The 24,498-nt window shown below is 40.2% G+C and overlaps 1 protein-coding gene across 1 annotated transcript in view; it reads right to left on the bottom strand.

Annotated features, from left to right (window-relative positions):
* igf2bp1 (insulin-like growth factor 2 mRNA binding protein 1) overlaps nt 1-22,715 on the bottom strand; it is a 64,387-nt gene extending 41,672 nt beyond the window's left edge. Inside the window, 2 exon segments of the mRNA XM_064315029.1 lie at nt 20,621-20,681; nt 21,982-22,715. Coding sequence (XP_064171099.1) covers nt 20,621-20,681; nt 21,982-22,156 — 236 coding nt within the window. The 5' untranslated portion in view covers nt 22,157-22,715.
* Nucleotides 22,716-24,498: the final 1,783 nt, after the last annotated feature.

Here is a 24,498-nt window from a genome sequence, read left to right as displayed (position 1 = left end):
ACCCATCCCTTCCTCCCCCCACTCGCTCTCGTGCACCGAATTCCACAGCTCCTAAAAGAAAAAAAAGAAGGGGAAAAAAACAGGGAAGCCACTGCCCACAAATTGGGAGAGGGGTTCCCTGCCATTTCTTCGATGGCTCGAGCTGATGGTTCCCAGCCACACAACTCGACCCCTGACCCCACGACTGGGTTTGAAATCCTCTTGTTGAGTTTAAAAGGGCCAGAGGGCAGTCAAGGGCAGGACTGCGCGGGTACAGCAAACAACTGGACCTTTAACGTGCTGAAGCTTAGAAGAGCTAAAATGGCCATTTTGGGGGGGGGACTTTGCTGAAGTGGGCTAGAGAGGCTCCGGTTGCAACCAAAGCACCAACAGAGGCATCAACCAGATTTTACTAGACCAGTTTAGCTACATATCTTAACGTTCAGATAAAGACCACAATAATGTTCATAAGACTGTACTACACATCTGCAACTAAATATTTGTACATTCATTTCATTTACATCTTTGTGAGGTAAGGGCCTGGAAAGTATTAATGCCAAGGATTACACAATTATTAAAAACAGAATACGGTTTTATTGGAATAAAAACAAAGTCAGATAAATAATTGTTTAAAGAACAAAGCGGACTAAACCAAAATCATTCAAAACTGAACAAAACAGTGTAACATTTTTTCTTTCACAAATTAGAAGTATCACCAGTACAGTTATTACTGACTATTGATTTTATAGTCAAAAATTCTGTACGGTTCGCGCAATTCCACGAATACACAATTTTCAGGTCGAGCGGGCTACGAAAATCACGCAAAAAAAATAAATAAAAGGAACAGTATCGCAATGGTTTAAAAGCGCCAAACGGCAATTTATAAATGACCAAAGCTTACGTTCAATGTACAAAATAGAAAAGCACAGCACACATTTCCTGAATTTTTTACATACGTCCAAATTAAAGTGTCACTTCTTTCAACATGCACCTACGCGGGACTAGAGAGAGAAATGTTCGTCACAGAAAGCTGCGTTTTTCCCTGTACTCTTGATTTCAAGAGCAGAGTGCATGCCCCTCGTAACTTTATGTAGCACGCGAGGCAACTGCGCAAAAAAGTATTTTACTACGCGGCCCTGCATGCATTTTTCGGACAATGCGCGCATGCTCGTTTGTCAGCGTGTATACATGCGTCAAGCCTGCATGAGGTGGGGTCGGTGCGGTGGGTGATGTAGAGAGAAATAGCGAGAAAAACAACTCTGGAATCCATTTACTGCCGAGGGGGATGTGCCTTCAGTCTGGGTCAAAGTTCACACTCCTTGTAGTAACGACCAGCCCCAGTAATGGGAAGATGGCAGCCAGCAAGCCTCCATTTTGTGTGATGTCAATAGAATGAGGTTAGCCCATATATATATATATGGGCTAACATCACACACACACACACATATATATATATATATATAACTAGTGTGTTTTACATATATTGGAAATTAACCTTTACTTAAACAACTGTGATTGGTGAAATGAAATTTGTACTCATAATTCAGTTTTTAAAAATGCACAAAACCTGATCATCGAGACTATGAAGGATGTCAGACATGTTGGGAAACGGATTTTCCTCGTGCCCGCAAACGCGGCACTGCCATTCATCGCGCAGTTTGAAGATTCGACGGTGTTCAGTGAGCCTAATATATTCTTTCACACAAAATATGCTATTTCATCGTACAGTTACAGGCCCAGTTTTGTTAGACTGAGAATACACAGAAGCACCTCGCTGTCGCTCCCTCCCCCTCCTTTCCCCGTCCCGTTCGCCATTTTGTGTACTGGGATAGAGGCAACATACCAAACTTACACTACCAGGCTACCTAAATGCACACTTGTTCATGAAGCAGCGGTATAAAATAATGGGTAAAATGAAAACGGCACACTGTAAATTCGTGTTCACATATACTTCAACAGTTGTAGCGAGTAAAGTGAATACATATAATATGGGCGTAGTTGTTCCATTTTATAAAATAAATAAATAATTTTAAAAAAGCTGTCGTTCACTAATCTCAGAAAACTGTTATGACAACATGGTCTAACGAAATTTGGTTACATAATTGTGTAGTGGTCGTAGCCTCACGTTGTCCCCTGATATCTTTCGAGATTTAAGACAAATGTGACATTTTCGTGCAGACTAAACCACAAGTTCGCTTTTCAATATGCACCACCTCTCAAATGCAAAGAAAAACAACTGTTTTCACCGTTATGCTGGCATACTGCCGAAAATGCACATTTAATGTTACGTGCAGGACACTATATGTAATTTCATTATCTCTTGCGTCAATGAGGAATAACTGTCAATCATACGAACATATAGGCCCTATTAACCAGGAGCCAATACAAAATACGACAAACTAGCCTAATAAAGAGTGGCATTCGCTATTTAGAAATTGTTCCTGAAAATTAGTCTTCAATAATCCAGAAAAGCAGTTGTTCGCTCGGCCGCTTAATTACATATCCTTATAAAAACCTGTTTAAAACATTTAAAGTAGCTCCATTATTAATTTCTAAATATCTTTCCGTTTCCTTGATCAAGCAGTTCTATTTTCCATATTTTAAACACAAAACGCATTTTTCCATAAAACTACTCAAAAACACGTTAATGGTGAATTTGTCAGCGTGACAACTGGGTATCAAAATCACATTTCCCGCAGACACAGGAAACCCTGAAACAAAAATGCAATACGTTCATCATAAGTTACAGTAACTGTGGTTCGCGGTGAAATAACATCACATTTTTCATAGTTAAGCTTACGTTAGCTTTCTGAATGAAACACTTTTTAAGATTTTCCTTCGTATTTTGTGTTAAGCCTTCAGTGTGAGCGGCACAGTCCTGTATGTTACAACCATATGAGCGAGAGCGGCCATCTTTTTCTGACAACGCCCAATTATCACAATGAATCGCAGCCGCATGTGGTAGAACAGAACAATCTAGAAAACCAAGAATATTCAATATAAAGGATCCAGTATGCAACGGCAACGTCAGAACGTAATGCTTGAGGGGGCAGACTTAATTTTTTCCAGATGAATGAAACGTATATTTCGTGTAGGCCTGCTGCACTACCAAGCCATTTTTGTTTAAAGGTGTATGATTCATATAGGCTACCAAACAATGGTCATGTTCACAGATTGATTTCGTGGCATCTAACGCAACTGCCATTTTGTAACAAAGCGGAAGGGTTGAAACAGGCAGGCGGTTGGCATTCTAGGCTAGTTTAAACTGATGCAATCAAATATGTCTGGTTGACAGAAATGTGACAACCTATACATATTCCAATACAGAAAATACACTGAACACATTCAGTGGTATATTCTGGGGATAGTTACACGTTTGATACACATCAAAATAATGGCCAACAAATATAAACCATTTCTTTTTTGAAGCAGAGCAATAGCGACATACTAAAATTGAGCTACAGACGGTTAACAAAACTGGCATTCCCTTAAACTGCAAAACACTGGTCCAGAGACTTAGAAGTGCGAGCGAATATTCTCGTGCCTGTCGCTCCAAGTCATGCCGCGGTTACTCCAGAGCGCCTCCCCCAACCCGCTCTGCCCTTCCTAGCAAGCGGACCGCTGCTGCTTCTCAACTGCGCTGAGGGGGAAACCTAGCTTCATTCATAAAGTCAGTAAACTACTAGAGAGTACTACGGCTCCGTAAAAGAGGCGGCGCCCAGAGACACCGCGCCGTCCAATCAAGAGAGAGGCAGAGAGAAGCATGAGGGCGGGAGTGTGACGACGGCAAGCCAACACGCTTCACGTACACAGTAGTAGAGTCTCGAGCAGGGGTGTCCAGTTTTACCCGAAAAGGAGTGTGCGTGCAGGATTCGTTTTAGTTCAGCACTACGACAACTAATTCGACTAAATAACGAATCAGGGTCTTCAATCAAGACCTTGAGAAGCAGAATCGTGAGTACCAGTGCTGGACTAAAACAAAAACCTGCCCCTTCACCGGCTTTTTCCGGATAATTTTAGACACCCCCGGTCAGGAGTAATAGTCGTGGTCGAACACAGCACTTTTCCAAACATGCTTCTTCTGATACTGCCAAATGCAACCATAAAATAAGCAAATGATACGTACTTTCGAGACCGTTTGAAAACTTATGTTGACTTTACACAGACTTGAAATTGTATTTTTAACTATTTTAATTTTAACAACCCCAACCTCTAGCAATTTGTATCACCATTCTCAAAAGATCAATGGAAAGTTTGCTTTTGAAGACAACAATACAGAAATCACTCCCAATGTAAACATACATTAAACTTTTAAAGAAAAAACAAACTCAAAACAAAATTGTTTCTTATTTGCAAAAGTTGTTATAATATCTTGAGAAATGTAAACTGTATTCAACTGTACATTCACATGCAAACATACATCATTTTATATTTATGACAGCAATGTTTAAACAATAAAAAACTGCAGTCATTTGAAAACAGAAGCAACAAATAGAAATGAACCTTTCATTTCGTGTTAGGTTACATTTACCTGGTGTACACTGTACAGCATTATTTAATAAAAATTATACACACAAACTTACTATACATTAATAAAGCATATTTCTTAATAAAGTCAATGTATGAATGCTTGGCACAGATCTCTTCCTAAGATAATGTGTAATTTGCCTTTTCCTTGAAAACTGTATCTACATACACAAGATACATTTAAAATACCAGTAAACATAGCAACATAAATATACTCACATTCAGAACTCACATGCATAAACACTAAAGGCAGCCAGTTTGAACCACACAACATATTCATAATTCTTTGCCTCAAATAAAATCCTTACTTGCAAAAAAAAAAAAAAAAATGCAGGAAAAAAAATAATAGGCAGCTTCTATTTTTGAATCCATAAGGGAAAAATCTGCATCCACTGCCGGTTACTGATTCTTTACAATTTATAGCAAAGCAAACCAAACACAAGTGAAAATACGGGACTTCATTTATTTTCTAATTTAAGGCTTTTAAAAAATAAATAAACAAATAAATAAATAAATAAATTAATTAATTAATTAATTAATTTAAAAAAATCAACAATAAGAGTGAAGGATAAAAAGTGTAGTTAATAAAAGAGCTCCTGTAGCTCCACCAACCTTCATTCAACTACAAATGAGATCTGAATCAACTACTTTATTGAAATAACTACTTTATTTTTAAATTACATAATCAAATTCATTCTTGATAATAAATATTTATGTACAAAAATGTTGCATCTTGCCTGTTGAATCTTTGCTAACATTCAAGGTTGCGTAGGAAAGTTCTATTTGGCTAAATATTTTTCCAGTTAAGGTCCATTTCATTTCATAGAATTAGTATGAAATAAAAAAATAACCATGTCAATCCACACATATAATTAAGACTTAAATATGTTGCTTAAAATGGAATCCTGACCAAATACAATATCAGTAAATTCACAGGTCAACTTGATAACTATCACAACTTGTACTGTCATATAGTGCCAGAAACAATTTGCTTTAATTTGTCGAAGTTCAGGCAAAGCGCATGTTTGGTTAGACTGAGTCCAGCTCTTGCATCCACTGTGGGAAAGCTTTTAAAAATTGCTGTCATTTCCTTGTTTTCATTTCAACTTTTCAAATGAAAAAAACTGCTAGTACCACACAACTTCAAAAATGTAAAATTTCACTAAAAATTGCATTTTAAGGGACATGGGGAGGACCACAGACACAAGTTTACATGCATTTTCAGCTTAATATCATTTCCAGTTAATAGAAAAATAATGACAATAATTCTTAACTTGGCTCCATAATAACAAAATCAGAACCATCGCCATGTTCTCCTTTGTACTTCAAAGATGTTCATATACTTGCCAGACATGAAGTAGATCTAGCATATTTTGCAGTGAAGAATAACTCTTTGTTTCCACTGAAAAAAATATATTTGTAGGTTAAACACCCATAAACCAGAATTCATTCTGAGCCTTTGTTAAAAAAACAATGGTCTTTTGCAGTTCCTGGGTCATTATTCTTTTTTAAAAGTTATTTATGCTCTACCATTTGCATTTCCACCCAGAAATATTCCTTTGGTTTAATTTTTAAATATTTATTCTGAGCCCTTAAAACATAAAAGCTCAAATAATGTACAGCAACATGCTAAAATGATACGTCCTGTGCACATTACACAAAACAGCTCAATACTTAGTAAATAATGAGATGTTTCAAAGTACAAAAGCTACCCGCTTCACATTCTGCTATTGAGAGAAGTTACATACCCAACCCATACTTCATTTCTGCTCAGCGCTTTTACAAATAAAGGTTTTTTTTTTGTTTAAATACATTTAAATAGACAAATCTTCATTGAAAATGTAATTCTGAATGTTATTTCACTTTTGCGAAACATTCATCTGACTTTATCAAATACATCAAAGTTGGCTAAACATTCCCTTTAAAATATAAAAGTTTACAAAAAAGGGAATAATGAGACATTTTTGTCTGGCTCAACTCCTTTTCTAACAGACTTGGATAAGTGTGAATTCAGTTGTCAATGACTTCTGCTGCAAGAACTCTGGAGGAGGGGGGCGGGGTTTCGTTCCCCAAGGCTATGATGTCACAGCTTGTGTTGTTTGGAATCAGTGAACCCCAAGGAGCTATGGAATACACAGAATATACTTCCATGCAGGGGGAAAGCGGGCAGCGAATCAGAAGCCTAACAAGCCCCCCTGCACGTTCCACTTAAAACACGTGTCCAAGCAATAGACTTCCCCTCTTGTGTATTTGGTTGTAAATAAACCCAGCCTCTAAAGGGTGTTTTGTATATCTATAAATTTAAACAGATACATTTAACTTCATTCCAACTGGAACAGTTTTTTTTTGTTTGGGAGAACCGCACATCCGCATCTTCATTTTGAGAATGTAGAAGAATTAATTATGTTAACTAAAGAGTAGAAATGACATTTTAATAGAGTTGTTTTATTTCAGTTTTACTTAATTTATTTGACTAATACTTACACTTGTGCTACCAAGTTAATGTGTAATATAATCAATCAATAAGGAATGCATTTCTGGATCTGAATTATTAGCATACTATTCCAATACTAAACCTACAGCCCTCTGTGCTACATACATTCATTTAAAAGCAAGAAGGCATGGCCTCTTTCACACCAGAAATATATTTTTACATTTTTTTCTTAAAAAAAATGAAACAACAACCAAAAAGAATCACAATTAGGCAATTCTACATAAGAAGCTTCTCATCATAAAATGAATATGCTTTTTTGAGTAACTTCCTCAGTGCTGTCAGCTTAACAAACCATTTTATTAAATCCACTTTAAGCCTTTTATGCAAATTTATTGATATCTAGTATAGAGCAACAAATAAAATCTTGATTGTTAAATTAAGACTTCCTATTTTGGGGGAAATACACAGTATTTGAGCACTCCCAGTGAGCATATCAACCCTAACCCTAACCCTAACACCAACACCAACACCCCACAGACAGGGCTGCTTGCACACAGTCAGAAAGAATGAAGGAATTACTGCAAATAAACACATTTTAAACTCATACATACATGTTCCATACATGCAGCTGTGCAGGAGAGAATCTCACAAAACAATAACTGCTTTGTGTGATGTGGCATTTTAAATGAGGATGACAAAGTTCTTTAAAATGTGGTATGATTACACATGGGCTGGGGGAGGGGTCTCTCTCTCTCTCTCTCTCTCTCTCTCAGAATGAGTTCGTGAGACAGCATGGCTGTACCAGCATATGCCTGTTTGACAGACATGTGACTCAGAGGCCATTTTAACAGAGAGAGAGAGAGAAAGAGAGAGAGAGTTCTGTATGATTACGTGGCCTCACGGTGCCGTGTGTTACATATACATACACACCTGCCACAAATCAACTCCTCACCCAGAAACTGTCCTGCTCCTGTTGGTTCTAATACAACACTGAAGCATGTCTGAAAACTGACAAAGTAAATAGTTTTTTTTTCTGCTTGCAGATCGAAGTAACAAGGTTTAAAATACCAACATTTAACCATGGCATTATTCATTCATTAATTATCTAAGAAAAATGCAAGTAGATTTCTGGGTAAAAGTGCAATTCCAGAATAGATACACATCTCATCCTAAGCCTTTTTCAAGCCATCACCTTTTTATTTACTCTTGCTTGTTTAATGGGGGGAGCATTTGTTTCCCAAGTTAAAAATGTATCAATGAATTTTGTGCTTCATCCAAAAGTTAGACAGGGACCATGGATGTGGGAACAGTAAAATGCTAAAACATGCTGAAAAAATCTGGATATTTGGGAGCCCAACGTTTAACAGTACAGAACATGGGTGTGAGATTAAGGAACAGAACTTCTGCACGTGCTTGTATTGTCATTATTATTTACTGAACAGTTCAACTGAACTGTGAAAGTCATTCCGCCACTAATATTTAGACAAATGATCATACACTTCGCCCAGAGAAACGCATTTACACACATAGGGACCAGGTATGCAGCCATTTTAAACAAGAACCCAGTCTTTAAAAAACCAAACTTCATCTTCATGTTAAAAAACACGAACACAGCATGCTTTTAAATCCTTTACTCTCAACCCCGTAAAGCTGTTGCAAATGTATCTTTTTTTTTGGGGGGGGGGGGGGGGGGCACACTAGAGAGCATTCCAGCCAGCCTGATGCAGAGCAAGGTACCAATCGGAAGCACAACCTGATCTGAACACAAGACTCCTTTTGGACAACCTCTACTTCCAGAATACAACAGCCAGTTTCACCACTGCGTCCCTTAATTCTCTGAATCCAGAAAATGTGGCGTGTAAGATTTTACAGAAAAATCATGCCCATTTCTGCAGTGGAATTTTAGTAAAAACAACAATTTCTGCATACAACTTCTGCCACTGTAAAGAACTGATATAGCCTATCTATTCCATTTTTGTATTTTCAGAGGGTGGAATAAGAAATCCCCATGAACAACTAGAATACATTTTTTGTAAGGATTTTTGGTCTTGTTATTTAAAATGGCAATAAAATGAAATGCATTTGAAGAATGTTGTCTTTCCATGTGTAAAATTTGGTTAGCTTGGGTTGTCCATTTAAAATACACATTTTGATGAATGTAATCAATATTTTAGAAACAAGCATCATGCAATTGAATGACAGCTGTCTGCATTACATTAACATTCTGGATAACATTTTCTGTTCATCTTTTAGTTTAAAAACTTACTATTGATAAACAACACTAATTTTGTGACCAGCACCCCACTGTGAATCATTCAATGAGCAAATGTTTGTCTCACTTTTAGATAACAGTTTGTTCTTTTTAATGAATGGAGTTATTGAAAACCCTATTTTGGGGGAAAAGACAAAAACCACTGTAGACAAAAACAAAGACCAACCAAAGATTCCTATTTTTTCCTAATCAGCAATGTGAAGAGCTGTAGTCAGCATTCAGGTTATTGTTCAAAAGTGGTGCATTTAGAAACCATTTGGAACGCAACTTCCGGTATCTGTAACATTCACAAGCATCTCCCACGCACATGGGCCCACATGGGTACGACACCAAAGGACGAAGTCACAATTTCATCTCAGCTGGCACACACACGCATGCACACACACAGGCACAAACACACACGCATGCACACACAGGCACAAACACGCACGCCCGCACACACACAAACACAGACTAATTACACAGAATATAACACACACAGAATTTTACAGGTGGGCTATAAGTTTAAAATGATTAGAAACCTTGCATATTTCTCCTCTTCACTCAATGATGTGAGCACACATGCTCACACATGCACACACAGTTTGTAAAAATATTGAGTATTATAAGCTGAAAAAGTAAATGTGGCCAGATTTACATTTAAATTCACTTTAATGCATGATTAAAAACAAATGCCCTCAGTCGTACACTGTTTGTAGGAAGAAAGACCTGGAGCTATGCCCTCCTCATTCAACACAGATCTTGAGCAGAACGGGGAAACATCAGCGGCTGTCCTGTCCACAGCCCATTATATAACAGCATGCATAACGTTACAACGGTAAAAACACCAACTCTATACCTCCCCTTTCCTGGAAAGAACAACCAGTACAGCTTTCAGAATAAAAGCCTCTTCTCCTGTTTGAAAGGCTTTCCTCAAGCCTACAATGTGCTTCCATGGTTCAGCCCCCAGAGCAGCACCTGCCCGTGCGTAGCAGTACTGCAGACTGAACGGAAGAAGCGGTTGCTCTTCATTCACGAAGCCACCTGTATTTCTACAGATGCTTTCTGGTTTCCAGCAAACTCAAGCCCCAACATGGTTGTTTATACTGTTGAGTCTGTGAGCTTGAGTCACTGCAGATTCCATGATTTTGTGCCCCTAGTTTGGACGAACGCCCCTGCCTGTGTTCCGATTCACAGTAGGACGCCTGGTGTTAATTCACCACTAGCAGAACACACAGGAGTCCAATGGCGGTCAATGGCGACCGGGTGTAGAGTCGACTTAACACTGAAAATTTTACTGTGTGCCCACAACTGAAATAGCTGAAAACCAGGGGGGGGTGGGGGGCAAAATGACACCGGCTCTGGCTACCACCAGTGAGGGGGAGGGGCTCTGGTTACCACCAGTGAGGGGGAGGGGGTCTTCATCAGTCACAGCTGTCTGCTGCCTCCACTAGATTCTGTGACCAGCACACATTTTTCACAGAGCGGGGGCTTTAAAAAAAAGACAAACAAAAAAAACAGGGTGTTTCCCAAACCAATAAGATTAATTTACCAAAACGAGTCAAATGTCGACAAAAAGGGGAACTTTTCAGTCTTTTCAGTATTCGGTGGTACAGGAAACCTCACCATCCACACAGCAGGTTTGGAACGGAAATCTATTGTGCATCTTGATGTGGAAATACTGTTTTTAAGGGTCATTTTCCATGAAAGCACACACAATACTGTTACTGACTCACTAACTGCAAATGTCGTCCCGTTCAAGGTGTACAATCTTTTCGGAAGGAGCCACCATTACATCATCAAATTTTAATCAAGTATGAAAAAAATATACAATAACAAAGTAGGAAATGGTGATAAAACAGCATTTTACCCATCTATCCCCCCCCCGAACCTGACAGACCAATCACCTTCACTGCTCAAGGCAACAGAGCCCTGCTGTAGAACATAAGGGGAGGCCCAGTCCTATTTGAAATCATAAACAATAACGCATTAACTATCACACATTTCCATAATCCATATATAGTATGGCGGCTTGTGTTTCTGGGTCAGCCCCTAGTTCATTTTGGAAATGGCATGGGTCAGTCTTTCACACCTGGAGATGAATGTTAGTAATTTACAGGTGTGGCACAGGGTTATAAGGAACAGCTGCAATGCCGATAAGATGTTGGGATGCGACAATAAAACCCTACCCAGCACAAGCTCAGCCAGCACTCAACACTCAACCTCCGACACTCAACACTCAACCTCCGACACCCGACACTCAACACTCAACCTCCGACACCCGACACTCAACACTCAACCTCCGACACCCGACACTCAACACTCAACCTCCGACACCCGACTCTCAACCTCCGACACCCAACACTCAACACTCAACCTCCGACACCAGACACACAACATTCAACCTCCGACACCCGACACTCAACCTCCGACACCCGACACTCAACACTCAACCTCCGACACCCGACACTCAACCTCCGACACCCAACACTCAACACTCAACCTCCGACACCAGACACACAACACTCAACCTCCGACACCCAACACTCAACACTCAACCTCCGACACCAGACACACAACACTCAACCTCCGACACCCAACACCCGACACTCAACCTCCGACACCCAACACTCAACACTCAACCTCCGACACCAGACACACAACACTCAACCTCCGACACTCAACCCCCGACACCCGACACCCAACACTCAACCTCCGACACTCAACACTCAACCCCCAACACTCAACACTCAACCTCCGACACCCGACACTCAACACTCAACCTCCGACACCCAACACTCAACCTCCGACACTCAACACTCAACCTCCGACACCCAACACTCAACCTCCAACACTCAACACTCAACCTCCGACACCCGACACTCAACACTCAACCTCCGACACTCAACACTCAACCCCCGACACTCAACACTCAACCTCCGACACTCAACACTCAACCCCCGACACCCGACACTCAACACTCAACCTCCGACACCCAACACTCAACACTCAACCTCCGACACCCAACACTCAACACTCAACCTCCGACACCCGACACTCAACCTCCGACACCCGACACTCAACACACAACCTCCGACACTCAACCTCCGACACCCAACACTCAACACTCAACCTCCGACACCCAACACTCAACCTCCGACACCCGACACTCAACACTCAACCTCCGACACTCAACCTCCGACACCCGACACTCAACACTCAACCTCCGACACCCAACACTCAACCTCCGACACCCGACACACACTCAACCTCCGACACTCACCACTCAACCCCCGACACCCAACACTCAACCTCCGACACTCACTCAACCCCCGACACCCAACACTCAACCTCCAATACTCAACACTCAACCCCCGACACTCAACACTCGACACCCGATACTCAACACTCAACCTCCGACACCCGACACTCAACACTCAACCTCCGACACTCAACACCCGACACCCAACACCCAACACTCAACCTCCGACACCCGACACTCAAACACACTCAATAACACTTTGCTTGTTTGGGTTGATTATTTGACAACAACAATAACCATTTTTTCTTCCCACGTCCTCCCACAGCCCCACTATGCCTGAATTTCAGGGCCTGTATATACACACGAGGTTCCCCAACCGATTCAAGCTGCAGTGAATGTAACCTCCGCTTACCTGCCTACCTGAAGGAGCTCACTAACTTAACACCTCAGCCAATATCCAAGAGCTAATTTCAGGACAGAAAACAACAAAACACTATTTCCAATTTCATTATACGACAATCAGCTACAGAATATTCACAGCTATTCATCAGCTACAGACTGTACACTCTATGTCTCTGTTTTCGAACCCCATTTGTTTCTTCCTATAAACCACATATGATAAATGTTGCAAGACTTTCCAGAGAGGACTGACTGAGGAAATGGTGATGTCATGCCCCATTGTGACATCACTGAGTGATGTTAACCAAGTTGGTAAAGTACAGGGGACAAAATGGACGCAGCTTCACTGCACCCCAGCACACCACGGCAACGGCCGTCCCCTCCAAGGGGAAACGCAATCACACATAAATTAAAAGATTCTGCATGTATTCAGCTATGGTGGGAAATGTGTCTTGTTCACGAACGGATGCTCTCAGCATGGCCGTCAAGGTATCTTTCCATTGTGTGCACAGGGATCAGACCAGACAACCCATTCATGCAGAACTCAAACACTACCTGGTACATACAAGTACCACAAAAAACTACTAACAGTGATAAAATGAGAAGAAAGTTTACCAAGACTGGTTACCACCTAGCACTTCCCCTTAATAAACACTTACCCTGAACAACGTGTATCAAACTGGCACAGAATTCATGGATCGTATGCGATCATCTCCTCACTCAGCCAATGGAGCTGCAGCATGCTACACTTAAACTAGCACTCAACCCCCTTCAGCCAATGGAGCTGCAGCATGCTACACATTAACTAGCGCTCAACCCCCTTCAGCCAATGGAGCTGCAGCATGCTACACTTAAACTAGCGCTCAACCCCCTTCAGCCAATGGAGCTGCAGCATGCTACGCATTAACTAGCGCTCAACCCCCTTCAGCCAATGGAGCTGCAGCATGCTACACTTAAACTAGCGCTCAACCCCCTTCAGCCAATGGAGCTGCAGCATGCTACACTTAAACTAGCGCTCAACCCCCTTCAGCCAATGGAGCTGCAGCATGCTACACTTAAACTAGCGCTCAACCCCCTTCAGCCAATGGAGCTGCAGCATGCTACGCATTAACTAGCGCTCAACCTGGGGTTCCATTCCTTACAAGTCATCTTAGGCAGGTAACTACCGGGTGATTACACGCATAAATCAACACAAAATTACCAACTCCTATCGAGCCCCATTTAAAGGAATATTCATCTTATAAATCTATTTTACATGTTTTTCACTCATCTTCATTTTACACTGAAGTACCAGTTTTTAAGATGATAAATATTTTACTTGTGAATTTAACCTTTTATAATTTCCCAATTATGATGCAAATCACAAACTGGAGAACTCAAACCTAAAACAGACCTGTTACAAACAAGATACAGATCCTTCGCCCTTCATTGTAAAACATTTTTACTAAATCAATGTTGAGCAAAAATGTCATATTTACTTCAGGTCATAAATAAAATTCTACAGACTACAATTGTTGTTGTCCTTAACATTAAGCACACTGAGCATATCGATTACTTTATCAATCACCAATCCCTAAAGTATCCCCAGAACATAACTTTGCTTAAACTTGTTACTTAAAGACAAATTGTACTACAGTCATATTAATCTCAGAAATGAAGAAAAAACATTTTTACAATAACACAAATGGCAGTCCATCCATGTCAGTTAACTCTTAACTTACCCCAGGTTATATTTCAGTGTCATGAAACAAAAAAAGTCCACACCAAATAATAATAAATGTAAGTTAGGCTGCTCAGTTATTAAATGGTTATTCATACTGTTCAAAATTACAAGAGGTTTTTCCTTTAGATTCAACAAACCTAATTAAAATTTATAATACATATGTCTCAGTTGACCTTTATTACTGGTGTATCACCCTATCCACCTCTGATCTCCAAACTCCAAACCCACAGGCAGCCATTTCCCCAAAGGCCCTGGCCCCTAAAAGCCCTTTCCTCCGCGTTCAGGGGGAGCCCAAATCTCCATGCACGCTCAAACCGCCTATCAGGTGCGTTCTGTTCCTCTTGTGCCTTACTTGCCTCTGGTTCCCCCAATACAGACAGCCCACCAATCAAATGAAAGTGGTACAGTCCACATATACAGGTTTGATTGGACCTTATTCACCTCACAGCCACCAAGATCCTTCCATTCCAGAACAAACCAAAAGCCCCCCCTCCCTCTCCCCCTCCCCACCCATGCTTTCTTCCAGATCATTACAATACATTTTCACCAATTTCTAAGAATATGTTGCCATTTCACACAACCTTTTTTTTTTGGTACAACGGAGATTGAATATGGCGGTGGTCGAGAGAGCAAAGAGATCCCCAGAATGTGGGAGAGGAACCTGGGAAATTAAGCTGTGCCCCCTCAAAAATGGGACAGATGGTTCGAACTGGAGAGAAGGAGTTCTGAGGCTTTGGTAGTGGGGAAGGGGAGGTTCTTAAAGAAACAGCGCACAATTTGTCCTCTCTCCCTTCCCAGCCCACTGTGCCGGGCCCCACCCCTCTGTGTGCGGCCATCCAGTGCCGAGCGCAGAGAGGAAAGGCCAGCGGGGCGTTCTGCAAAGCGCCACTGCTTCCTGTTCACGGGCTAACCCTAACCCCACACCCAGAGCCCTAACCCCACACACAGAGCCCTAACCCCACACACAGAGCCCACGTGAGGTCCATCACATCGGCACTGCTTCCTGTTCACGGGCTAACCCTAACCCCACACACAGAGCCCACGTGAGGTCCATCACATGACCAGCAGCCCATGTGCACACGCGTGTGTGTGTGTGTGCGCGTGTGCATGTGCGCAGTTCTCCAAACTGTGCTGTCTTAGCGAAACATCGCAGTTGCGGGGGGGGAGGTATTCTACTTGAGAATATTCCTTTCTGTTATGGGTCTCAGATGGCCATTTCAGTTATCTTTGTCATAAACGGTTCTGTAAATGCACCCATGCGTTATGCTTTCAGGTTTGGCTTTCTTTCTCCATCTCTCTTCACAAATACTGGTGCCGGTAGCATTCCTAAATCATAAGGATCTGTATTTAGATTTTATTATGTACATGTGATTCTTGTGAGGTGAAAAAAAATGTTGTCATTCAATAATTTGATATGATTAGCACTTTAACATGCCACATCTCCTTATTACTATTGTGCATTAAAATGTTGGCCAGTAATAGCTGTAGAGTATTAGGTTGTCATTTCAGGCAAACAAAAAAACAACAAAAAAAACAGAGACATGAATGTACCTGCATAACAAGCAAACATCAACACATTGGGGGAAAAAAACAAATAAAAGCCTTGCCTTTGAAGAATTAAAAAAGTAACAGAAAATTTTTATTCTTTAACGTAAATAGAAAAACTTTGACAAACATGGATTTCCTGACTGTTTGACAAGACCAAAATGCAGGATAAGAATGAACTCACTAGAAGAATATTTAGACTCTCCCAAAGCTTGGCCATCCAAGTCAGAGAAGATGTTTGGTAGGCAAACTACTGTAATTACAGAGCACTTTTACAGTAATGAATGCAAACAAAAAGAGCACACTTCTCTTCAGAGCGCTTTCAAGGAACAGTCACAAACAATTCATGTGTACAACGAACTTCAGCACAATGTAATGCACAAACAATGGCCACAACCAGCAAATATTAAAGTAGCAATCGGTCAAATCAAGCAACTTTTCCTCAGCTGGTTGACAATGAGTTTCAGAGTAACACCCGGAATTTCAGAAACGAGAAACCTGCCTGTTGTTTGTCTTCTCTCTTTTCTCTGAAGTCTTTGTGCTTGAAAACGATCTTGACACAAAGGTGCAAACAGTGTGCTGACACAAATGAAAAATTCCTCGTCCGCCTAAAGGCAGAGAGGAGTGTGTGTGTGTGTGTGTGTGTGCGTGTGTGCATTTGTGTGTGTGTATATAGAGTATGTGGCCCTGCACATTAAGCGCTATGTAATCCTGAATTCAGGGCTCAACAACTCAGTCCCTCATATATTTTTCCGGGAAAGAAGAACACATTCAATTAAACTTCCAAGCAAAATGTTTGGGAAGAAAATTCACCTTAAAGAAAAAGTTGGGACATCATTAAAGTGCATTATTTTGGTTGTTCTCTGAGAACGCAACCGTTCTACTTGAAACGCGGTATCTTTCATGCCCACGTCCACAGCAGGCATGACTGCATGAATGAGGCAGTTTTACTGAAGCCCACACCAGCCCGCTGACTTGCACCTCGGAATGCCTGCCCGAGAAGGAACTGCCCGGTTCTGCATACACACTTACTGCTGACATAGACTCCATGATCTGTGGACACAGTTTGCTTCTTCCCCAAAAAATAAAGTCAAACTACAGTTAAAGAAGTCCCGGGCCATGAAACGCGCAAAAGAGAAAAACCGCTTTACTGCAAAGCGTCTGCGGCTAAACAACAATACCATGGACACAAACTTCAGTCTCTGTGTCATTTATTCATTTACAGTGAAATGCCATGCAATGGAATTAGTCAAGCCACCAGTACAAACCACACAAAAGTTTATACAGTGCCAGATATCATCAATATCCCTTTATTTTCAGCAACATCTTCACTGGCCACTGTTAGCCTCTTTAAAAGAGTAGGTTTTCTGGGGAGTGCATTTTCAAAAATTCAGAAAGTCGGTGTTCTAGAACCCTGTTGCTCCACCCTACCCCCCCACCACACATCTTTGATCTTAAAACTTACAGGGTTAAAGAAGGCCTATTCTTCCTGTGCCTTTCCCCACCACAAGCCACGCTCGCTGGGTCCCTGTGCAGACGGCCATATCAGGAGGAGCAGGCATCTAAACGCATATATGGGGGGGGGGGCTGGAGGCTCCACACCGAAGGCCCCCCCTTATCGCCCAGCCGTTCCTCAGTCCATCCACCACAGTTCACTAAAAAAAACTAAAACCCTGCCTTCACCTTCACCGAAGAAGCTGTGGTAAGAACAGGACTTTCTGCCACATTCAACAAAATAAAATAAAAATATAAAAAATCAAAAATGGAAACATATACATATATATATATATATATGGGCTACAATGGTCAGCAGAGAACAGAACCCACTGCATGTGCACTGGAAATGGTGAGGTCCTTAAAAATAGACTCACCACATGCTTCAAAATTGTGCATCCACTTTAGTTGTGGAATCTGATTCAATGAGAGAGCGAATGAAAAAAAAAACCTTAATAGGTCCACTGTCAACAAAACAAATAAAAAAAAAGTGAATGAGAGCAATGTGTGTTCAAACATTGCCCCAACACAGCCTGGAAATTGATAACCTGTGTCAGTGACCTTTTAGGATAAAACGGAATCTACTGTATAATAAAACATTTCTCATTTATGGCACTATTTTTTTACTTTCTTAACAGTCGGAATTGGTTTTCCCATGTATACTGGAATCAACCAAAAATGAATCCATTACTTAAAATAAGCATGTCATTAAAAATGAATTCAGACAGCAGGAACATAACAGATTTAGGCTGATGAACCACACAGAAAACTTAAGACATTCAGATCATATATTTCAGGAAAACTAATTTACCGATCTAGTTCAACGAGTGTGTTTATAATTATCCAAGTTCTCACTCCATTTATGGTCATTTTTAACCTGGTCATCTTGCCATAAAGCCATTGAAAATGTTGTACACATTTCCTTTTAAAAGCATTAATGTGATCATTTTGTTGCAGTTGTGGCAGCCAAAAAATTGTATCATAATTCAGCTTCATGCAAAACCTGACTTATTATTCTACATGACTAACAAAGACTACAACCGTCAGACATGACACACAACATTTTTCTTAAGTGACATGGACCCCTCAGAGGCAAACGTGTGCAAGTTATTATCTGAATCACCTGAGTAACAAAAGGTTCAACGTATATATTTCCCATATAAGATTAAAAGCCACAACTGTAAGAAACAGTTTTAAGTACAGAAGTACTTTAAATTAACTAGGTAATGATCCAAATAAGCACATCACACGTCCTCCATCATTCAGCTGAGAGATTAGCTATTAATCGGCACTTTATTTGCATCACCCTCAACTCACCTTTCGGAACGACAGAAATTTCCAAAATACATTTTTTCCAACTAGTCATTTGTGGACGTTCCAAAAAAATTTTTATTAAAAAAAAAAAAATACAACTCTGCCTCTAGCCCATAGAGCACGATCAGATTATTACAAGCATGGATGTGGATCTGAGGAAAAGCTATCAAAAATGCGTGTGCAGAACTGCCCTTCTGAATTAAGGGCCTAAATAGCTACAATCATAAAAATGTTAACACAAATGCTATTTTTCGTTTGTGAATAGCAATGTCGTGAAGGTTTAGCAGTTAAGAGTCATCAAAAGGAAAGGTGGCGAGTTCTAATAGTTTGAATGACACAAAGCACAACGGCCCGTCTCTCCCACACAGTGTGTCAGGGTCCTACAGAAAGGTCACATGGCCTGGTGTCATACGGTACTCATGGGCAAGAGCTCAATATTAACTTGTGTTTCAACAACCAACCAAAAAATAATTTAAAAAAAAGAGGGGAGAAACCAATTGAGTGAGTGGCAAGGGAGGGGGAGCGGGGGGGCAGTATAGAGACAGTGGGGGAAGGGAAATCACTGTTTTCTTAGTAGAATATAATTTTTTTAAGGGTGTTTTTTATCAACTATATCCATAAGCACCCCCCCCACCCCCCGAAAATGTTAATTCAAAGCTTCACACACATTCCACATCTTTAACACATTTTCATCAAAATTACAGGTAGAGTATGTTTCAAAGCATGCTGAGTTCAGTGACAAGGAAAAACATCTCGGTAAACTAATCTTTCAACCCTTCAAGTTCTAAAGATGCCAATGTCCTCACTCCCCAAAGACTATTTGGTTAGCCGAAAAATACTGCTTTTAAGAAACATGAGAGATTGAAACCTGTGAAGACACCAACCAGTTAGGGAGTATGCATTACCATAACAATGAAAATTAGAATCCACTTTCCAATCATGTTCGTATAGCCTACTTACATCTGTGACTGGCCCCCTGTGCCATAGTGAAACATAAATGTTTTTATTTTTTATTTTGGTCTAAGTAATTAAATATATGTGGAGGAGGCCTTGTAATGGGACATGTTTAACTTCTAAATTAGTATTTTTCTTATTAACTAACCCAACAAATCACTTGATTTACTGTACCAGTCAGCTATCCTACAGAAATCCTATACGTACGAGATACGGGGCAGAATAACAACAGGCGTGTCAGAACCTCCACGCATTTTCAAACTAGGCCTGGCGTCGCCTAGGTCTAAAGAGCAGAAGCAATTAAAATGGCACAGCAACTTGTGATGCACATGTGTTTAAAATCCGTTTGATTCTTTTCCTCTTTTTTCTGTTTTCTCATTCACAAACATGAATTCAGTTCTTTGGGGATAATACCCTCGCATGTGAATGCGAATTATAGAACACGTAACTACATTGTGCCCTTTGAGCGAACAGGGCCTACCTCTCGATGAACAATATAATTCTTCATATTTACATCAGATACACAAAACTTTTTTCAAAACATGATTATGGTTTTGTTGGCTAGGTAGCCTACGACTAGTGTAGGCCCAGCCGAGCACACCACGCCAGCCATTCGACCCAAATTGTAAGATACAAACTCGTACCTTTTCTAACTCCTACATTCCGTCAAACAGAACGTTACAATGAGTAAAAAAAAACATGGAAGTAGGCAAATTAATGCCAGTAACTCCCGAATACCTTTGTTTCTTAGGGACAGAGTGTTCGACCTCAATGCGCTTGCCGTGCAGCTCCACTTTACCTGGAAGACAAATGTTTCAGATTTAAATTACGTCCTCCATTCATTTGCTACCCGTACAATTTCTTATTTACGTTTTCTTTAATTTGTTTCAGAAATTTAAAAAAATCACTTCAAATGTTACTTTAAATTAAAAGTTTGTGGTTACTGTGTACCCCATTTCAAGTCTTTTTTTTTTTTTTTTTTTAATGATGTACCAATATACAGCGAATCCCATGTGGTATATAGGCTACGACGTGAAAAGCGTCATGGTAATTTCGACAGATTAGAGTAATTGAAATAGTGCAATTGTTTTATCACTAAAATGCACTTTAAAATACGACTGTTCTTTTCTGCCCTTGACAAACGTTAGCGAATTTCCAATACAAGACTACACAACAAGAAGGAACTTTTAATAGCGTTTAGATAAAATATTTTTAAGACTTCAACCTTTTTACTCTTGTCTGGATTTGTGTATGTTATCCTTGCAATGTATTTATCAACATTTATCTAAGAATCCTGCATTTGCTCGCCAGAGTTTGGACTGTGATCTACTTCAAGCACAACACACGAACAGCATGGCGACCTTCGCGCTATACAGAACACACATCACATGCTACATATGTGCAAAATCATGAAAAGACATTTCACGAAATCAAAGTCAGTTCTTCCCTCCTTCTTAATGTTATTTTTCACAATTATAACAGGTTTCTCGTCGAAACAAATGAATAACATTGGGTCTGAGCGATTCATTTGTAAAATGTAACTATAATACGTTTTCTTCTTCGCTATAGTGGCTTGTTGTCCAAAAGGGGGAGGGGTACCATTTGACTCTATAGCTGAATATACAGAGCCTACTCATGCAAAGCCACAGTAGCTTCAGCTCTGCTAGCACAAACGAAAACGTTTCACTATGGGCCCAAAATAGGCTATTGGATGATTAAATGTGGACTTATTAATATACTCAGTACCGTGCATATAATGTGTCACCTCCAAACCAAAGATTTCAGAAATCTGTAGCCTATATTTAGCGTATTTCTTTATATGCATATCCTTCTCTTTTCTTTTCTCTCAATACGCCCCCTCCCCTTTAAAAGTTGAATACCTTGTTGGTCAGCTTCGGACTTTAGACTTATTTAAATAAATATGTCATACCTTTCCTTATTCCATAACCTTAAAACTACAATTTACATTATGAAAAGACAGCCTTAATTGGAAAGGTACGCTTTATAAATCATCGTGTTAGGACGTTTCCCGACTGAATAAAATCGACAAGAAGGTACAGTGGCAATGAAGCACCCATTACATTCAATTAGCTACTTACCAGAGAATGTTTCAATGGCTTTCATAGCACATTGGTCGTCCGGACAGTCAACAAACGCATAACCAGTTTTCAAAAGAAACTGTCCAGAGAATGGAATCTTGCAGTCTTCAAAGACTTTAACCAAGTCTTCAGGAGTCACGTTTTCACTAAGATTTCCAATGTATAGCTTGTTCATGTTGAAGAATGACAACTGTAGAGATCCTCCAATGAAAGAAAGAAATAGCAAAAAAAAAGTTTTTTCTTTAAAAAAAGCACCAAAATCTGTAAAGCGTAGCAATGAAAAAAGAAAACGCAAAAATAATGATGTAAAACAAAACCAAAAGGATGGGAAAAAAATGAATTAATGAAAATGAAAATAAAAAAGTTATGCTAACGGTACTGTATTCTGGTTCAGTCCAGTTAGCTCAGCGCGTAGAGATGCGGAGAAATCGAGACTTCAGCACCTTCCGTTTAATGATCGCACACGGCATTAAATTGTTTTATTTGGATTAATCTGGTGGTGGTAATGGTGGCGTAGTGGTAGTGCTATGGCGGGATCGGGGGGAAAAAATTCCTCACTCTCTCTACCCCTCAACCTCGAGTCGTACCCAGCACTGTCACACAGCCTTCCTTCTGACTGGCGATGGCACCGCCTCTAAACCGACTCGAAAAAAATTGACTACATTTTTTTTGTTTGCAAAGAGGAAACCACGTGGTCTTGGAGTAGCGAGAGAAAGGGCTGGCCCTCCGAGGCTGAGGAGCTGTGCGCACGAGACAATCTCGTCTTCAGGAAAAGCCTTCTACTGGTATGGGCGATGTGCCTTTGTGGAAGACACATGCGCACTCAAGAGCGCACTAGAAATTACCCTGATATTATTATTTTTTTCATTTAATTTAAAAAGCGCGGAAAACCATCTGTTGGTATTGAAAGTGATGCGTTAGCGAATGTTGTTACAGTTTAAGAGAAGGAGGCTAGGGGAGAGATGGAATATGGGGTTTGCAGGGCAGTTTAGTAATACCTCGTGTAAAATAAAGAACGGTCAATAAAGGTATTCAGACTATGAGAAATGTGCACCGACACGCTTTATTGTACTATGGTGAATTGTAAATATTCGTCGGAGTCTCGTGAGCGTAGGTAGGTGGGTCCTTGTATTTTAGTCCGGCGCGATGTCATAATTTCGACGAAGGCCTACTACCACACCATCATGAGCGTATAGTACACCACCTCACGTTGTTTTTGTGTCAAGCCCGTAACCATGATACACATTGGAGGGGACGTATATCCCCCAGGTTTCACATGATGAAATGCTGTCTCCCCCACCCACCCCTCTTATGTTTTGGCTAATAATTGTATTTCCCTTTTGCTATTCTGTGGCAGTCAGCTATGGATTAGTAAGTAATGATAGTTGTTACTTACTGTCGAAAATAACAGGCACCTATGCGTTCAAAGGAAACATTAATGTACCAGTTTGTTGTCGGATCACTATTAGTCACACACCAGGCACCAAAAATGTAAGGCGCTTGTCCTTCTCTGTCCGAAACTGCAAAGTGTAATGTGGAAACAAAACTGCATTTTTTCAAGAAGATGTTTGTGATTTTACCCTCATGTTATATTTGGGGTCAGTTTAACCCCATTCAGCGTTTGACATATCTTAAAAATCAGTTTACCTTATTTATTTTAAATCTTTTGATATTGTAAATCTTCTCCTAATTTGGTGGGATTAAATAGTAAATATGCAATAAACATAATGTTATGTTTTCGAAAGCCCAAGTTGTTGTGTGGGGTTATTTTGAACCCAGGCTCTGCAGATGTGTAAAGTGTAAGAAAATATCCCTTTTTTATTTTTTATCTCTGATTTTTTTTGTGTGTGATTCTGGTGGCACTTTTCTATACAGGTCTGAAACTTTTACTTACTTCAGGCACTAAAATGAGAAGTTTCTCAGATTTTTAATATTTAGGGATAAAAGGCTGGCCATTTGGGAGACATTAAGGTGAGACATTACACAAAGTGTAAAATGTTTTCCATTAAAACAATTTTGTGTTGGTTTAAACTGTTGGGGTCAATTTGCTCCAAATATAAAAGGCGTCATGAAATTCGAACATAATATGAGGTTCTGGCTAATTTTTAAACTTCAATTTTTGTGACATTGTTCATGTTAAATATAATGGTTTAAATAGGTGTGTCATTAGGCATCCTGTAAGCAGCTGTAGATGTTTCAGTAGAGAGGGCAAAATTAAGATTTAGAACCTAGACAGCAGTCTTCTTGTGAGCAAGACAGTAAAATTCAGTTTCAATTAATGTTGGAACCTCGAGCCAGGTAGCTCAGGCTACTAGTTTGTGGATAGCTAGCTAGCTATTGTTAGCTAAATCCAACACAAAAAGAGCCGCCTTGGCCAATTTGACACTCAATGATTAAGCAATTTCAAGTAGCCTATAAATTGACAGTGACAATATTTGTTGAGACAATTAATACATTTGAGCCTACATTGTTATAAAAGTTTGTGTTTGTGTGTGGAATAAAACTAATAGTAAGTTT

The sequence above is a fragment of the Anguilla rostrata genome, chromosome 17 (assembly GCF_018555375.3).
Source record: "Anguilla rostrata isolate EN2019 chromosome 17, ASM1855537v3, whole genome shotgun sequence".
In the NCBI taxonomy this organism is placed as follows: Eukaryota; Metazoa; Chordata; class Actinopteri; order Anguilliformes; family Anguillidae; genus Anguilla; species Anguilla rostrata.
The sequence above is the reverse complement of the archived record's forward strand: the minus strand, read 5'-3'. Positions and strand labels throughout refer to the sequence as shown.